Source organism: Malania oleifera, chromosome 9 (assembly GCF_029873635.1).
Source record: "Malania oleifera isolate guangnan ecotype guangnan chromosome 9, ASM2987363v1, whole genome shotgun sequence".
In the NCBI taxonomy this organism is placed as follows: domain Eukaryota; kingdom Viridiplantae; phylum Streptophyta; class Magnoliopsida; order Santalales; family Ximeniaceae; genus Malania; species Malania oleifera.
Window position 1 is genome coordinate 26,099,779 of NC_080425.1, and position 19,614 is coordinate 26,119,392.

Here is a 19,614-nt window from a genome sequence, read left to right on the forward strand (position 1 = left end):
AGGGTCACACTGTATCAGGGTTATACAAATGCAAATTGGGTTGGCGACCCTTTGATAGGAGAGCCACAACAGGGTGCTTTGTGTTTGTTGGTGGAAACCTAATATCTTGGAGGAGTACGAAAGGAGCTATTGTGACCTGATCCAGCCTTGAGTTGGAATATAGAGCCATGGCACACACTACATGTGAACTAGTTTGTCTAGAACATCTTGGAAGAATTTGGTTTTCATTCCCAGTATTTGGAGTTGTTGTGTGATAATCAAATTGCTATCCATGTTGCCTCCAACCTAGTCTTCTATGAGTGGACAAAACACATTGAAGTTGACCGCCACCTTATTTTGGAGAAACTTGAAATGAAGCTTATTTTAACTGCTAATGCAAAGTCCAAATTCCATCTTGCTAATTTATTCACTAAGCTCTAAGGGTGCTTGGGTTATATCCATTTGTAACAAGCTAGTGGGTGATATCTTAGCGCCATCTTGAGAGGAGTGTTACTGTTTTGTCTCAATTATTTACTATTATGTGTTAGTAAGCATGAATTAGTAAGGATGTGGTGGTTATAGTAATGTACATGATATAGATTATAAATAGAGAGGGAGGCTTATCTTGTGCTTAGGTTTTCAACCAATACAAGCTTGCCTTTCTTCTCTTCTCCTTTGTTATTATTCTCCTTCATTATTTTTTTTTTCGTCTTTGTTTGATGTTCTTGTTGGGGCACTATTAAATTAGAGAGTTGTGAAGAATATTCTTTGGTTGGTGGAGGCGGAGAAGAGTGATCATATTGTGAGCTAGGAGATTATCTATAGGTCTAAAGATGAAGGGGGGGTTGGGTCTTGGGACTTAAGTGTCTAAGAATATTGACTTATAGGGAAGTGTTTATGGGCCTTATGGCATTCCTTCTAGAAATTAATCTCTTTGGCATAAAATAATCAAAAGTACATTTATCTAAGAAGAGAGAGGCTGGGATGCTAATGTTGGAATTATATTTTCTTTGAATGATTTTGAAGTTCATGTTGCAATTTCACCTTTATTTTCCTTATATTAAAGTAGGGAATGCTTCTTAGGATCATTTTTGGGAGGATCTTTGGTAGGGAAGCGTTGTTTTAAATTTATTTTCCTAATCTTTTTCGCTATACCACATGCAATAGTACACCTATTTAATCCTTCTTAATTCTTGACGTGGATTATGTTTTTTGGGATTTTTCACTTTCAAAGGAATCTTAATGATAGTGAGGCTTTCTTAGTTTGTTGGATTCTTTTCCTACCTTCCTACTAAGGAGATGTTAGGATTTAGATTTTGTATGCCTCTGGTGCATTCTCTTGTAATTATTTGAATTCTTGTTTGATTCATTTGTCTCATCCTTTTCTTGTTGGAAATCGTTGGCTAACATACCTTCTAAGGATAAAGATTTTGTGTGGATGGCTATCCTTAATAGAATCAACACCAACAATCTATTGCAGATTAGAAGACCTTATAGGGTTTTGTCTCTTGATGCCTATGTGATCTGCTGTCTCATCCTCATTTACTTCTGCATTGCTCTGTGGCTTGGGATTTGTGTAATAAGTTTTTTTGTTCATTTGGTGAGTGTTAGTGTAGAAATCCCTATAGTTTAGGAGTCATGCGTGATCTCTATAATTAAGGAATGATTCTTGACTGTCTTATTTTGGGCATGTATAGAAAGGGTGCTGGTCAATAGGGATTTTTGTGATTTTTGTATATTCCTTTAGTCTAGGATTTTATTTCCTTAACTTAGCTGTTGGTTACATGTTATATAGTAGGGCATATTGTACAATTTTTTAAAAGTTAATATACAAAAAAGTATTCTTACAGTTTCAACATGGTATCAGAGCTGGTTTTTTCCTAAACCAAGCTAACTATGGAGGACGACTCCATCAACAGTCTAGAGTCGACAACTTGAGAGACTCAAACGAGTCGAACCAATGCCATCATTAGTTTGAATGGACTAGATGGCTCTTCTGTCCAACTATCGGCAGAAAAACCCAATGGGAAGAATTTCCGAGAATGGGCCCAGTTTGTGAAACTCGTAGTTGTCGATGGCAGAGGAAAGCTCGATTATCTTACCAGCGACTCAAAGAAACCTGATTCAACAAATGCTATGGCACTCCAGCGATGGAGATCGGAGAATTCCTTGATTACCTCCTAGCTTATCAACTCCATGAAGCCAACTATCAGGAAAACATATATGTTCCTGCCCACAACAAAAGAGGTGTGGGATGTAGTCCGAGAAACCAACTTTGACGAGGAGAATGCTTCCCAAGTCTTTGAACTTAAGACACACCTATGGCAGATGAAACAAGGCGAGAGGGAGGTGACAAACTATTACATGGAGATGTTGGCACTATGGAAAGAACTGGATTTAAGTAGTGAAGAAGAATGGCGCTGTGCTAAGGATAGTGCGCTGTTCAAGAAGAGATTGGAAAAAGGAGAGAGTTTTTGAGTTCCTTGCAGGCCTTAACCGAGATTTAGATGATGTATGAGGAAGGATTCTCAGCCGCAGACCTCTACCATCCACTAGAGAAGTGTTTGTCCAAGTGAGGCGCGAAAAGGCAAGGCGCAAAGTCATGTTGAAGGAAGCTACAGCCACGGTACTAGAGGGCTCAGCATTTGTATCCCTGGGACCTATAGTGGGCCAAATACCAAGCAACCAAAGGGCTGCCTTTGGTGTGAACATTGCCGAAAGCCTGGCCATTCCAAGGATAATTGTTGGGAGATTCATGGCAAGCCAGCTGATTGGAAACCACGACAGAGCACCAAAACCAGAGGCTATCAAGCTTGTAGTGAGGCTCAATTCGAGAGGCAACAAGTGGCGAGCAACCATTCTAACAGTGTTAGCAGTAGCACCTCCAACCATGACCAACTACAAAAAATTATGGAGATGCTATTTGCTCTCCAAGCCTCGGGTTAGTCACCAAAAAATACTCCATTTGGTGATTTGGCACACAGAGGTAATTTCTCACCAGCCCTATTTACCTTTCGTAACCACACACCCTGGATTATAGATTCCGGAGCCTCTGACCATATGGTAGACTCTTATCATCTTTTCTTATCATATACCCCATGTGCTAGTAATCTAAGAGTCAAAATTGCTGACGGATCTCTTGCTCCTGTTGCCAGCAAAGGGAGTATTCGGATTTTTGACTCAATGACTTTAGAGTCTGTTCTTTATGTTACAAAATTATCTTGTAATCTTTTGTCTGTTAGCCAACTCACTAAACACTCCAATTGTTTTGCTAAATTTATATCATCCCATTGTGTTCTTTAGGACTTGTCATCGGGGACGACGATTGGTAGTGCTAAGGAGTATGAGGGAATCTACTACTTTGAGGAAGCCAAAATGAGTGATCAGTGTCAAAGTGTTATTTGTAATTCTGTCTGTCCCTAAGAGTAGTAACCTAATGTTATGGCATTCTCGGTTGGGTCACCCCAATTTTCAGTACATGTGTCATTTATTTCCTTCGCTATGTTTGAATAAAATGTCTCTTAATGTTCAATGTGAAGTGTGTGAACTCGCAAAACACCGAAGAACTTCATTCCCAAAATCCAAATACAAACCCACAGAACCTTTCACAATCATTCATAGTGATGTATGGGAACCTTCCCGGATTTCTAATCGCACTCACACAAAATGGTTTGTGACATTCATTGACGATCGTACTCGTACTTGTTGGGTTTACTTTTTAAAAGATAGCTCTGAAGTACGTTCGGTGTTTATTAACTTTTATGCCATGGTCCAAACACAATTTCACACCAAGATTCAAATCTTCCGTACTGACAATGGCGCGGAATATTTCAACCACACTTTGGGTCTCTTCCTTCAAGAAAAAGGGGTAATTCATCAAAGCTCATGCGTTGACACCCCTCAACAAAATAGGGCTGTTGAACGCAAAAATAGACATATTCTTGAGGTAGCACGAGCCTTAATGCTCACTACCCACATGTCTACATGTTTTGGGGTGATGCTGTTCTAACAGCCACTTACCTTATCAATAGAATGCCCAGTCGTGTTCTATCCTATGCTACACCCCTTGACACTCTTCTCGAATTTTTCCCTACCTCTCGGCTGGACTCCAATCCCCCTCTTCATTTATTTGGCTGCACTGCCTTTGTGCATGTCCATCCTCACCAGCGCACCAAGCTGGATCCTCAGGCCACCAAGTGTGTCTTCCTTGGGTATTCTCCATCCCAAAAAGGTTACAAGTGCTATGACCCTATTTCTTGTCGTCTCTTTATCAGCCTTGATGTCACCTTTTTCGAGACCACTCCATTCTATCCCAAGTCTTCTATTCAGGGGGAGAATGTGAGCGAATCTCAGACTCGGAATAATTCCAATGGTGACATGTTTTTCCTAGACTTTCCTCTCACCAATTTACCATCCTCCTCCACTTCCTTGCTAGTCACAGAAGGAAACTTAAACTCAGGGGGAGAGATAGAACAACAAAATAACAAGGAGACACTAGTCTACTCATGAAGGCCGAAGCCAAGTGGTAATGAAAAACTCATACCTGAAGCACCAAGAGAGTTAGAACTGGTGGCAGCTCCGAGCAACCAAGAGCCCAACCAAGAACCTCCCAACAACTCAGAATAGGTAATAGAACCTACTTCTAATAAATCTGATGATATTGATCTGCCCATTGCTCTTAGAATACATCCTCGTTCATGTACCATTCATTTGATTGAAAATTTTGTGTCCTATAATACCTTGTCCACGGGATACCATGCCTTTACTTCTAAACTTGATAGGGTCAAAATTCCAAAGAACATTGAGGAGGCACTTGAAATTTTAGAATGGAGAGAGGTTGTAATGGAGGAGATAAGGGGATTGAAAAAGAATGAAACATTGGAGGTTATGAATTTGCCATGATGAAAGAGACCAGTAGGCTGCAAATTGGTATTCACTCTAAATTACCAAACAGATGGGATAGTTGAAAGATACAAGGCCCAGTTGGTTGCAAAGGATTTACTTAGACCTCTGGCATTGATCACACAGAAACCTTTGCACCTGTGGCCAATTTAGATTGGCCACTTCGACAACTCGACATAAAAAATGCATTCCTAAATGGTGAGCTGGAAGAAGAAGTGTACATGACATTAGCCCCTGGATTTAGTAAAAGGGGCGAGGAAAACAAAGTCTGTAAATTGAGAAAGTCCTATGGACTCAAAAAATCTCCCAGGGCATGGTTTGATAGATTTACAAAGGTGATAAAAGGAGAGGGATATTGTCAAGGACAGTCCGACCATACTATGTTTTTCAAACAATAAAATGGGAAGAAGACTATTCTGATTGTGTATGTAGACATTATCCTCACCGGAGATGACATTGAGGAAATGGGAAGATTGAAGAAAGTTCTAGCCACAGAATTCGAAGTGAAGGATTTGGGGCAAATGCGGTACTTTCTAGGGATGAAGGTAGCTAGATCAAAGAAGGGAATTAGTGTTTCACAACGAAAGTACTTGATCTCCTGACCGAAACAGGCATGCTAGGTTGCAAACCAAGTGACACATCTATTGAAGCTGGAAAAAAGAACAGAAGATGTTGGGAAGCCAATAGATAGGGAGAAATATCAAAGATTAGTCGGCAAACTAATCTACCTGTCACATACTAGACTAGACATAGCTTTCGCAGTAAGTGTAGCAAGTCAGCATATGCAATCTCCAAAAGAAGCACACTAGGAAGCAGCCTTTAGGATCCTAAGATATCTAAAGGGATCTCCAGGGAAAGGCTTATTGCTCAAGAGAAGTGAACAAAATAAAGTGGCAATATTCACTGATTTTGATTGGGCTGGCTCTACAGAGGATAGAAGATCCATGACTGGATGCTGCACCTTTGTATGGGGAAATCTGGTCACTTGTAGGAGCAAGAAACAAAATGTTGTAGCAAGGAGCAGTGCAGAGGCAAAATTCAGAGCTGTTGCTCAAGGAATATGTGTAGGATTATGGCTGCGGAGGCTATTGGAAGAACTACATGTTGAGTTAGAGTTACCTATCAAGCTGTATTGTGATAAGAAGGTAGTTATCAGTATCTCTCTCAACCCTGTTTAGCATGACAGAACCAAACATGTGGAAGTTGACAGACACTTCATTAAAGAAAAGGTGGAAGAAGGAACTATTTGCATGAAATATGTCCCTACTAAGGAGCAGATTGCGGACACATTCACCAAGGGACCACCTCGGCAACTCTTTGAGGATTTCATTGGCAAGTTGGATATGATCAACATCTATGATCCAACTTGAGGGGGAGTGTAGAAATCCCTATAGTTTAGGAGTCATGCGTGATCTCTATAAGGAATGATTCTTGGCTGCCTTATTTTAGGCATGTATAGAAGGGGTGTTGGTCAATAGGGATTTCCATGATTCTTGTATATTCCTTTATTCTAGGATTTTATTTCCTTAACTTAGCTGCTGGTTACATGTTATATAGGAGGGCATATTGTACAGTTTTTTAAAAATTAATATACGAAAAAGTATTCTTACAGTTTCAACAGTTAGGTGTGCCCTTGTTTTTTGGAGGCCTTCTAATTGATGTCTTCTAAATAGTTTGGGAGGCATAAGGATGCAAGGAGGTTATGGTGGTGTGCAATTATCACCGTTTGCTGGGTGGTCTTCATGGAGAAGAATGACCACTTTTTTCTTGATCGGTGTCTACAAATTCATTTGAATATGGAGAGGATTGTATTTTCTTGGCATCATTATGGGCCTTTTCTTCTGGTTGCTTTAGTGGTTTTGTTTCTATGATTTCCAGTGTGATTGGATAGCTTTATTAGCATAATTTTTGTGTATCTGTTTTAGTTTTTTTTTCCTTTTTTGTTTTTGTTGTGGAGGAATCCTCTTCCGCCACGAGTCCATGTGCATTCTTCCTTCTTTCAATATTGTTTCTTTTCCTATTAACAAAAGAAATCATTTTCAATTAAAAATTAACTATCAATATTTAAAATAGAATTGGCCACGGACGTTAATGTGACTTCTTGTGGAAGATAGTCTGAAGATCATTATGCTGCATGATTGGAGAATATATGTTTAAGCTGTTTGTTATTGGTTCATATATACAGACTATAAAGATAAATCAGAAAAGATAATGAATCAAAGCATGTTTTGGCAGCAGCTGGTGAAGCTAATGGATTATCAATACGATGGATCTCTTGGGGTCTCTAGAACAAGCTGGTTGTAAACATGGTGGCATTTTTCTTTCTTGTGCACTTTATATAACTGTTTAAGCATTGGGTTTCAATTGAGGGATGGTTGATGATACATTACTGTAGTAGAACTTAGTGTGCATATATTTTGGAGGCCTCTTGTTGGCAAAGAACTATTGCATTGTGTCACATTTTGTGGCTTCTTGTATCGTCCCTCGTCTTATCTATCACATATATAATTTAGTACTGGAGGAATGTTTTTAAGTTTTGAGTTTAACTATGTTTGAATCACTCATAGTGCAATTTGAAATTTCTAAATGGAGTTTTGGTTAGGAATGGTTTTAGTGTGACATGTAGAGGTGTATTAGTATTTTTTTTTTCTTTTATTTCTTTCTCTGTAATTATTAATGGTGAACAAAAGACTTGGTTTTTCATCTTGAGGGGGGTGGGAGTTGGTGCATGGGAGGGTGGGTGAGGCAAGGGGATCAGTTATCTTGTTTCCTTTTCAGTTTTGGCTGTAAATGTTTTGAGTATGAGGATAGGATTGCAGTGGGGAGAAATGATGTGGTTGTTTTTGACGTGCAGTTTGGTGACGATAAATTTTGCTTTTGTCTGATGATTGGTCCTACATTTGTAATGTTCTTACTATTCTCTAGGTTTTTGAGCTTGTTTTAGTGCTTAAATTTAAAGTTAATTTGGGTTAGTGTGGTTTAGGTGCTTTGAATTTGAGCATGGAGGTGGTCCCTAGTTTCACTATGCTTGCAAGTTATGGGTTATTAGAGTCGTCTATGACATATTTAAGAGATCCTTTAGGTGGCAATCCTCACTTGGTGAGGTTTTAGGATCATGTGGTCGCTATGGTTCCTAAACATCTTGATGGGTGGCAGGGTGGGTTGTATTACTTTAATCTAGGCTTGCATTTAATTTGTTTTCTGTTTATATTCTCTCTTCATTCAAGATTTTTGTTTGAGTTGCGACTCTTTTGCAGTGGATTGTTGGTAATATACACCTGTGAGTTTGTCCCCCATGGAACATAGAGGGGAGGAATTGCGAATTATATGCATGCTTCGGTCCAAGACCCAATGGTTTAAAATTTTGGGGCAAAGGTGCTCACCCATGCACATAAAGCCTGCTCACATGATTCCCTCGGTACTAGCAAGTGGTATTAGAGTTGATGATTTGAATTGGGCTCAAGTGCCCATGCATGTGATCCCACGGATGTAGGGCCTGCACTGAGGAGCAAGTGGTGGACTTACGGATGTTGATCCCGTAGATGAATGGACTTTTATGGTTTGGGGCTTTCCCACGACTGAGTAATGACTCATGGTTAGTTGTGTGATACTTGAGTGATCAAGAATGGCTTTTTCTTTTTTTTTTTGAGGGGGAGTTGTTAAAACTCATGAGCTAGTGGGAGATTGTTGGCAATATGCACTTGAAGTTTGTCTTGGGAAATAGACTAGAGGAAGAGTGGCTTAGATACACATATGGGCCGAAGACCTAATGGCTTAAGGTTTTGGGTTGAGTTGGTCATGTCTTACGTATATCAAGCTTCCCTTCAAAAACTTCCTTTAGTGCTAACAAGGATTATGAGGATTTTCTTTGCTTAGAATTGGGGGAGAAGAGAGATCATCTTGTGAGTAAGGAGGTTAATAGTGAGGGTTAAGAGTGATGAGGGCTTGGGCCTTGGTGAGTTGGTGCTAACATTGGTCTGGTGGGTAAATGGTTATGGCATTTTTCCTTTGAAAGTAATTGTCTTTGGCATAAAATAATCAAGAGTAAAGACTTGCAAATAAAAGGGTGGGATGCTAATATTGGAGTTAGAGTTACTCTTAAGATCCAATGGAAATTCATTCATTTCACATGAGTTTCTCCTTTTTCTTGAAAAAAAATTTAAAATGGGAGATGAGTGTTGAGTTCATTTTTGGGAGGACATTAGGCTTGGGAAGTAGTGTTTTTCTGCTGCTTTTCCTTTTCTAGTTTGTTTTTAATTGTGTCATGGCACACCTATTGTTGATAATGACCTTGTTTCTTAAAACCTTCGTTTCATTGAAATCTTAATTACAGGGATACGGATGATCGTTCTTTACTTCTCATCTTATTGGATTCATTCCATTATTCTCATAATGGGAATGCTAGAGTTTGGAGTTTGGATGCTTATAATATTTTCTCTGGTAATTCTTTTTTTTTTTTCCTCATCCAGCTTAGGCCTTGCGTTCTTTTTCTTTTCCTAATCATTTGTTGGAAGTTGGGGTTCCTTCAAAGATTAAGGCTTTTGTGTGGGCCCATTCTTAATAGAATCAGCACCAACAAATCGTCAAAGATCAGAAGGCCTTATAAGGCTTTGTCTCTTGATGTCTGTTTGATGTTCATGTGTGTCATGCAAGTAGTGAGATGCATACTCATGTATTTTTGTTTTGTGGCTTGGATGGGCTTGGTTGGTTTGGAACAGACTTTTTGGCCAGCTTGGAGAGTTTTGCGATTGTCCAACTCTTTGGAAGATTTTCTATTGATTGCTTTTAGAAGATTTGGAATGCGAAAGGATACAAGGAACTTTAGTGGTGCAATTTTTTCTTTTGTTTAGATGCTTTGGCTGGAGAAAAATGCATGCATCTTCCAAGATCAGGTATTGCCCATTGATGTGTTTTGGGTTTAGATTATCTTTTTTTCATTTGTCTAGTTGCTTTGGAATGTATTTTTTTATTATTATTTTTTATGAATATTCTATGAGTTGCTTGGCTCTATTAAGTCAAATAGATTTTTTTTAAACTAGGAGGGTAGATCCAGTGTAGGAGAACTAGATGGTGGAACCTAAAAGGAGAAAATTAATAAAATTTAAAGATAAAATGATCAAAGATAAGGATTGGACCTTAGAGGATGGGATAGATACAAATACTCTTTGGAATAGATTAGCTAGCTCTATCAAAAAGACAGCAAAAGAGATTTTAGGTGAATCAAGGGGAAGATTCTCGAATAGCAAAGAAAGTTGGTGGTGGGATAAAGATGTACAAAAAATCATAAAGACAAATAATTTGATATAAAACGTGGCAAAAATGTAGAAACAGAGATAACTTTGAAAAATATAAGGAGGCAAGAAAAGATGCAAAAATGGTCGTTAGTGAAGCTAAATGTAGATCATTTAATAGTTTGTATGATAGATTAGGTACAAAAGAAGGGGAAAGAGATACATTTAAACTTGCTAAAGCTAGAGAAAGGAAGTGCGAGGACACAGGAAATGTAAAATGTATAAAAAGTGAGGATGATATTGTCTTGGTTAAGGACGAAGATATTAAAGAAAGATCGCGAAGTTATTTTAGTAAGTTGTTTGACGAAAACCAAATAGAAGGCTTAAACTTAGAGTCGTTAAATGAGGAAAAGATTAAAAATATAAGATTTATTCCCAAAATTAGAGTTAATGAAGTTAAGTTTGCACTAAAAAAGATGAAAAATGGGAAAGCTATGGGACTAGATAACATCCCAATTGAAGTTTGGAAATGCTTGGGTGATAACGGAATTATATGGTTAACTAATTTATGTAATACAATTGTAAAAACTAAGAAAATACCAGATGAATGGAGGAAAAACACTTTAATACCTATATACAAAAATAAAGGAGATATTCAAAATTGTAATAGCTATCGTGGAATTAAACTTATGAGTCATACGATGAAACTATGGGAAAGAGTAGTTGAACAAAGATTAAGGTTAGAAACGAAGATCTCAGAAAATCAATTTGGTTTTATGCCTAGGAGATCTACCACAGAAGCTATTTATCTTTTAAGAAGATTAATGGAAAAGTTTAGGGAAAAGAAGAGGGACTTGCATATGTAGGTATACCGATGTCATTAAGGATATGTACGATGTAGTAATGACTAGTGTAACGACTATAGATGGAGAAACTAGAGAATTTCCAATTACCATAGGTGTACATCAAGGATCTGCTTTGAGTCCTTATCTTTTTGCTTTAGTGATGGACCAATTGACTAAGAGTATTCAAAAGGAGGTTCCATGGTGTATGTTGTTTGCAGATGATATTGTACTAATTGACGAAACTAGGGACGGAGTAGAGGCTGAGTTAGAATTATGGAGAGAAGCTTTGGAATCTAGAGGCTTTAGGATAAGTAGAAATAAAACAGAATATATGAAATGTAATTTTAGTAATGATAGGAGGAATATTGGAAACAAAGTTAAACTTGATGATGAAGAAATAAATAGCACTTGTAGATTTCGATACCTTGGATTTATTATGCAAGCTGAAGGAGAAATTAAAGATGATGTAATGCATAGAGTTAAAGCAGGTTGGGTAAAATGGAGAAGTGCTTCAAGTGTGCTATGTGATAGTAGAATACCCTTAAAATTGAAAGGGAAGTTTTATAGGACAGCTATAAGACCAACTATGCTATATGGATCGGAATGTTGGGCGACGAAGAAACATAATATCCAAAAAGTAAAAGTTGCTGAGATGAGAATGCTTAGATGGATGAATGGTATAACATTGAAAGATAAATTAAGGAATGAACATATTCGTGGTAAGTTAGGTGTAGCTCCTATAGAAGATAAGATAAGGGAGGGACGACTCAGATGGTATGGACATTTGCAACGTAGGCTTTATAGTGCACCTGTAAGGAAGAGTGACTTAGTTACTGTGGGGGGTAGGGGTAGAACTAAAATAACTTGTGAGGAGATAGTGAGTAAAGATTTAATATCATTGAATCTATCAAAAGAAATGGTCCATGATTGCATAAATTGGCGGAAAAAGGATTCATATTGCCGACCCCACTTAGTGGGACTAAGGGTTGGTTTTGTTGTTGTTTTTGTTGCTTGGCTCTATTAGCCTGATCTTCTTATGTATTTTTTTTCCCTATTTTTGTTTGTCTGTTTTGCATATTCTCCTTCTCTTTATGAAGTTTTTTTCCTAACCAAAAAAAAAAAAAAAAAAAAAACTAAATCTACATTAGATGCCAAAATAGATTTCACCTCGTAATTCTTGTGTTCTTTTGGTTGTACTTTTGTATATTTTTCTTCCTTATACTTTTATTTCCTCATAAATTATAAGTATGTAAATTCCTTAAAATTCTCTTAGACTTAATGTGTGTGGTGCAGCTTGTAAGAAATGGTCTATGTTCATTTTTGGAGTTTTGACTCATCATTTTTTTTTTTTCCAGTTGTTCGAGATGGGTTTAGAGCTTTCACTAGCACGTTTAAAAGCTCTTGCAAAATTCGCCTTTGGAATGGGATTGACTCAGGTACCTTACTAACAAAAGATGAGTTCCAACACTTATGACTCGGTAGAATAAATTAGTAAATAAACAAAGTATCATTTATGATAAGCAGGCATACAAACTGTATGGTGCACATGTCATGGATAATATGAGACATTTGATATATTGACTATACAAATTGAGTTGAGAGTTATCCATGATCTAGAAAACTGTTAAGACCTGTGTTGCTTGAACACTAGTTTCCTTAAAATGTGATGACACTCTAGATACTCATGTTGTATGATATAGAATCAGTGGATCATCTGGACTTCATTGGCGAATTATGCATTTATGTTTTGAACCAAGATTAGTGTTTGAAAAATAGGGTCCCAGTGGGGCTATGTTTGGAAAAGTGCCTTTTTTCTTCTTTAGATATTTTTCTGGTTCAGAGTTCAGACTGGGTGAAGTTTAAAATTTGGGCACAAATATTTTTTTTGAACCTGATTTGAGTCCATTGGGTCAGATAAGAAACTTATGTAATTTGTTAGGGTTTAACCATGACATTTGGCTTTACTGCTGTTTTGTTTGCCCAGATGTAATGTGGACCAAGAATATCCATTATGTTGTAAACTTGTAATTAGTCAAACAAAGGTTGTAACCTCTGGAAATGAGATGCAAATTTGTCACAAATTAATAATTATTTTAACTTTTGGTTGAAATATTTGTAAAGCAGCTTATATTGCCACCAACTTTTGTTTTCTTCAAGGGGCACATGACTAGAAGGCTTTAGATGTTTTTTTTTTTTAAATCACTGTCATTTTATTTGATATCGGGCCATTTACTCTAGACAGGCTTTATCAAGGATATGAAGAATACTGATTCTTTTATCATTCGAGTTGAGGAATGACATTTTTTTTTAGGATGGTACTGCATATGCCACAATGGATGCCTTAAGTTTTGTAAAAGATTCATTGAAAAATATTAAATTGTTTTCATCTTATGAAAAATTTGTTAGTATGGACTTCTCATTTTTGTTTGAAATAACTGTTCTATTTGCTAAATTAGTGTGCTAAAATAGTGTGCATCTGCTTGATGATTTTCTGAATCTATTGTTTTACTGTTTTAACTTCTTATTGTTGAAGGTTTTGTTATCTACCCTCGCTTTCACAGCATTTGAACTTCCTCCTAATGGGGCCACTGGAACAAAAATTTTGGAGTTCCTTTTTCATTCTAGGCCTGATTTGGTAAGAAATTCATTTTCTATACTAGGCATCATTAATTACATGGATAATGTTCTTGCAAGATTATTTGATTGTTACCATGAGGAGCCCATGCAGCTCTTTGGATAGTTGCAGATAGGACTTTGTGGAAGCAAGAAAAACCACTTTGGCTACAACACTATCTTAAGCAAAATAGTAGAGCATTCTTTATGCACTTCTTTATTACTAATTTTCTTGCCATGTATCTGGGTTGGAGTTGGAGATAAATTTGTATGATTGAAAAGTTACATGTTATAAATGAATTAAAAAATTATAACTATTAGATTACCACTTTACCTAAAAGCTTAAGCTGTTTGGTTGTGGGCCAATAATGTATATCAAGCTTTAACACTCCCCTGCACGTGCAGCTCGACTGTGCATGGAGAGATAAACACACAATAAATATATATATATATATATATATATATTTGATAATATAGAAAGTAAATTTGATATATATATATATATATATATATATTTGATAATATAGAAAGTAAATTTGATAGGGAAAAAAGAAGGTACAGTGTGTGGGGACAAGGAATCCACCAAAAAAACAGGAAAAAAGAAATAAAAATAAAATTAAAATGAAACAAAAAAACCTAAGATCACACCATGAAACTAGATAAAATTAACCAAGAAAACCCCTTTCTAGACCTTTCCATTGTAATTTACTGAACTCTTCAAACTTGCTAATTCTCTTTGACTCGTCAATTTACGACTTTTGCCACCATCCAATTAAACCTCATTTCCTCCAATATCATTTGCCTTTAAATCCAGCTTATCCAAAAGATCTTGGGCTTCTAAATCCTCAGGAATTTCTTCCAGAGTAGGCAATATTCCATCCCTACGCTGTGAATTGTTGACTAAATCGTCATTTTTAAAAATAGACACTCTTTCCAAACCTTCCAACGGGGCAGGATGAACATAAGATAAATCCTTTACTTCATTGCAATAATCAGAAGCATACCCATATTGTTTCCGAATCTCATCCAACAATAGGCCCCCACCACAATCAAATTCACTCAAATCATCACTTTCTGAACCTGAAATTTCCCCCCGTTTCTTAACCTCCTTTTTTCCCCTTTCCCCATTGCTGCACCCGACCTCCTTCTTTGTAAGAGAGTCTTCCACTATGCTAAATTCTCCCCTAGAGTCTCTCTTTAGAAAGTTTTGCCCCTGTCCCATCAAAATTTTCTCTCTTCTCATCAAACAGCTTCCTTATCTTGGTGCCCATATGAACAAGCTTCCAGCAAGCATACACCTTACTGCCCTCAAATCTATCAAGATCCGGGCACAAGATATCATCAATCTCCCCCATAATTACAATAATTTTTTAAACATCACATAATAAATGCGGGTGGTTACTAGGACCTCTTGGGAACCAGCTCTCACACCACGTTGGATTACGACTTTACCTAAAAGCTTAAGCTGTTAGGTTGTGGGCCAACAATGTGTATCAAGCTTTAACAATAATCATATTGGTTAAATTTTGGAGTCATATCCCTTGATATGCACTCGACCAAGGTGACATTTGTGCTAGAATAATAGAATACAGGGGTAATTTGCATTTTTCCTTGTCTCCTCTGTCATACCAGATACCTTGTATCTGTGTTGGACACTGGCACAGCATGCTTGGAGTAAATATGATGTAGAATCAGTAAGATTAGAAATTTGACATATTAGGATTATTATGGGGAGATATAATGGAAAAAGAGAGATATCCTCTTGGGCAGAAAAGCTGTGGTGGAGGCTACAGAAGGAGGCACTAAGTGAATCCTCAGCCTACAATCCAGATCTCAGGAAAATTCTGAGCAGATCAGAATTGACGGGGAAATGGGAAAGGGAAAATTCTGTACTGTCTCTTCATTATCTGGACTAAGATAAATATTAGTACATGACAGCCTTGCACATTAAATGTGCCTAGGAAAAAGACTATGCTGACTTGAATAAATGAACTTCGTAAATAATAATCTTGGACTTAAAAAATGACTTACTTGACTGGACCACAATAATGACACCTGGATAGAGAAACTAAGAAATGTTATAGCAACTAACAATATTAACTATGCTTTATTTGTGCAGCAGCACTGCACCATTCCTCCCTTGCTAGAAGAAACTCGCTGCTGTGTGAGTTGCAATCTTTAATGGTTCTCACACATCTTGGCATCACTCAGCATAAGTTCCTATTTGCTTATCTCCAACTTCCCATGGTCAGGCTTTCCTTTCTACATGACTAAAAAGTGAAAGTGCTTATCCACGACTTGTAATTTTGAATCTTTATTCGATATTGTCTAGGGTAGGCCATAAAATCTGAGTCTCTTGGAAAAATAGATGTGATACACGGGTAGGACCAGATGCCTTGTTGTATGCTGTTAAACATGCAATTTTTAGAAGCCTTAAACCACCACAAATGCGGAATTAATACCTCTTGCCGTTTTGGGCATTCTACAACGAAACCCATAATTACCCCCACCCATGGAGCAGCAGGTTCTGGTAAATTTGTGTAGAAACCAATGCTTTGCTGCTGTCTTACTCTTGATTTGGCTTTGGTATCAGCAATTATTTCGTTGATTTCTTCTTGCTGATCATCAAAAGCATGGTTTTAAATAACAGTAATGGTCTGCATAACGGTAACGATCAGTGTAACAGTTGCGGCTGTCATGGACGTTACATAACAGGTAATGAACACCGTGCCCATGATTCATTTTTGCATTATCAAACTTCTTAAAACCATAGAGATTCACATGTTTTGATCCTGAAATCCTATATAATAAAGCTTTAAATGATTTTTTAGTAAATTTTAATCAATTTAAGCATCTCATACACTACAAGTATTGGATGTCATCCAGGTTGCTTTAGTTGCTATTGGCGAGAAAAAACATGCATTTGCTTCTTTTCACTACTTTACTGATTATAAGTGAAATTCAAACTAAGAAATCATAAATATAAAGAAATATAAAATATAAACTGCCATATTTTTACTCTTTGTCTTGAATGGAATTTTCATTATAATAAAATATAGAATGTTCATATGTTAAACAAGAACGGAAATGCATACAATAGAACGTATTCTAGTCTCCAAACTAGTGTAAGAAAAACATAAAAAGGAAAATATTGAAAGAACTTAGAATATGAACATTTGTAATATAATGAGAGAAAAAGTTGGGTTTATTTGAATGGTAGTTATTGAAAAATGCATATTAATGTGAAGGAAAATAAACCCAAAAATTATTTTTTTAATAAAAAAATCACTAACTCAATGAACAAATGTAAAATTGAGTTTCTAAGCTTCAATAAAGGGAAAAAAAATGCAAAAAGTGGACTCAAGAACCTGTTTTAGTCATTCACAGCCAGTCTGGCTCTGTAACGCCCCATAACAGACTGTAATGGCTGTTTACGGTTGTGAGTCTGACCACCTCCAAGATATCACCCTGTAACAGTCTTGGAAGCCACCGATACAGTTACGTAATGTCCATAATGGCTGTTACAGACCAACTTTTAAAACTATGATCAAAATCCTTATTTTTGCGGCAACTATTCATCGGAGCTGGATCAACATTAATGACACAGCTTGTTTATGTTGTTAGAAAAGTCATATCTTTAGAGAGTAAATGTATCAAAAGCGTCATCCGCTATAACTTCATTTCCAATTGTGGAAGCATTGGGTAGCTTCATTAAACCCTTCTCATTTTCAGTGACATGCTGGTTTGTTTTACCAAATCTGCTGGCCCGCATTTCCTCCTTTTTTTTCACATCAACATCTGTCATAAGCTTTAAAACCAACTTCTTCTTGCCACCATTATTGACAAAACAGTAGGGGTTGTCATGCTCATCATGGACAGAACTTCGATCACTTTGACAAGGATGACCAAGTAGAATATGGCATGTTTCCATTGGTACTACGTCACACCAAATGGATTTTTTGTAAGAGATTCCAATCAAAAAATTGATCATGCACCTTGGTATCACAAACATTTCCCTTTATGGGGCCAAACAATACAATATGGTTGTGGGTGTTCCACCACTTCACGCTTCAATTTTCCCCACGGCTTTAGCAAGCAGATTTTTGCAACTGTCACTGTCAATACCTAACTTACAAAGCTTTCTTCCTCCTGTGCATCTTGTTCTAATGTCGTCTACGGGCAGTCATCTTTCATTGAAATATTTTCACAATCTGTATTTTGCTTTTCTTCAAGATCTTCCTTCTAGTAGCGATAACCAAGGGTTTCCTTGACATCTGGAGTAACTTATCTTTGACATATGGATGGGCAGTCATATACTCATATTACTGATTGAAGCCTTGAATAAAGTACCAAGCAGATCCAAGAAACGAAAAAATAGACTTGGATTAAAAAAACAAGATGAATAACCAAAATGGAATATGCCAAGAACACAAAAATCCAAGATGAAGCAGCAAACAGCGAGCAATGCAAACAAACGAAAGGGAAGTACTGCTCTGATACCAATTTGATGCAGCATGAGTGGAGAAAAGACAATGAATAATCTGTCAATCTCACAGATTAGGATATTTATGGGGAGAAATAGTGGCAAAAGAGAAATCCTCTCGTGTGGAAACACATGAGTGGAGGTTATGAAGGAGTCACTGGGTGAATCCTCAACTTGCACTTCCTGATCTCAAAAAATTCTGAGCAGATCAGAATTGATAGGCAAAATGGAAACAGAAAATTCTGTGCTGTCTCTTCATTATCTGGAGTCCGGACTACAATAATTATAAGTACATGACAGCCTTGCACATTTAAAAATGTGCTTAGGAAAATGACTATTGCTGACTTGACTTCTTTACCAATGACTTATGAATAACTTTGGAACGACAATCATAAATGAAATTTGTAAATAATAAACTTGGACGTAGGAAATGACACACTTGACTAGACCATAAGAATGACACCTAGATAACTGTAACTAAGAAATGTTATAGCAATTAACAACATTAACTATGCTTCATTGGTGCAGCAGGCTGCATCAGACACAAACATTCTTCTGTTTCCATTGTAATGCATTTAATTTTTTGTGATATTTTTCAGAGTGAGGTGCTGATAAAACTTGTTTATAGCTGATATGGATATTCTAGTTCTAATCATTTGTCAGATAGGAAGCATTATAGAAGAGATTAATGTAGCATCCCAGAAGGAACATGGTTAGAAAGGATTTTTTTGGATGCATAGTAACTTTGTGGTGTAAATTCCTGGTCCACCAGGGAAGAGACAACATAGCAGCTAACAATCCATTGGGTTTAAAGAAATATGAAGAATCTTTTCGTGAGTATAAACTGAAAGGTATAAAATGACATGGTTCCAAGCATATTACAAAACCATAAGTTAAATTGAATCTGGAATTTGAAGAACAAAAAAAAAGATCTGAGGTGAAGTTTAGAAGAATGGGCAATTATTGTTATCGTTGATATTTCAGACTCACTACTTTAGAACTTGTATCTTGTAAGTGGAGCCTTCCATTATCGAACAATGAAGTTACAAAAACTGAACGTGGAATTTGCAGGTGGATTAGTTGATATAATGTTTCGAATTTCTATATTTTTTCTCCAGCTGAAATTGTCCACAGAATTTTTGGTTAAGTGAAGATAATTTTTTTTTTGGATAAATCTTACGAAAATTCATGGACCCGAAATTGAAGTTTTTAATATCTTTTGCATGTAATTATACATATATTTTTTGGGTATACGTATGTTTTTATTTCAAAATCCCTTATTCTATATACTTTTTTCATAAAATTTTCCCAAATAAAAAATTTACAGCCATGATCTGGCAAATGGGTGTATTGAGAGCAGTAGATTTGCTAAAGAAAGCTTGGTTAATCTTAAAAAATCATATTGCTTGTGATCTGTACAATTCCCACTGTTAAAATACTGAAAACTGCAGGTCAACATCAGAAGCGTTGATGAGGCTATAGTGATCGGTGCTGCTCTCTCATTGTCTTCTTCAGCTTTTGTTCTTCAGGTATTTTATATCTAGATGCTGAAGGATGGGTT

At 36.7% G+C, this 19,614-nt stretch overlaps 1 protein-coding gene across 5 annotated transcripts in view; it reads left to right on the plus strand.

Annotated features, from left to right (window-relative positions):
- LOC131163969 (K(+) efflux antiporter 3, chloroplastic) overlaps positions 1-19,614 on the plus strand; it is a 110,423-nt gene that overhangs the window by 12,930 nt on the left and 77,879 nt on the right. For all 5 annotated transcript variants that reach the window (XM_058120834.1, XM_058120835.1, XM_058120837.1 and 2 more), the window contains 3 exons: positions 12,313-12,393; positions 13,491-13,592; positions 19,505-19,582. In XM_058120834.1, coding sequence (XP_057976817.1) covers positions 12,313-12,393; positions 13,491-13,592; positions 19,505-19,582 — 261 coding nt within the window. The remainder of the gene's footprint in view (positions 1-12,312; positions 12,394-13,490; positions 13,593-19,504; positions 19,583-19,614) is intronic.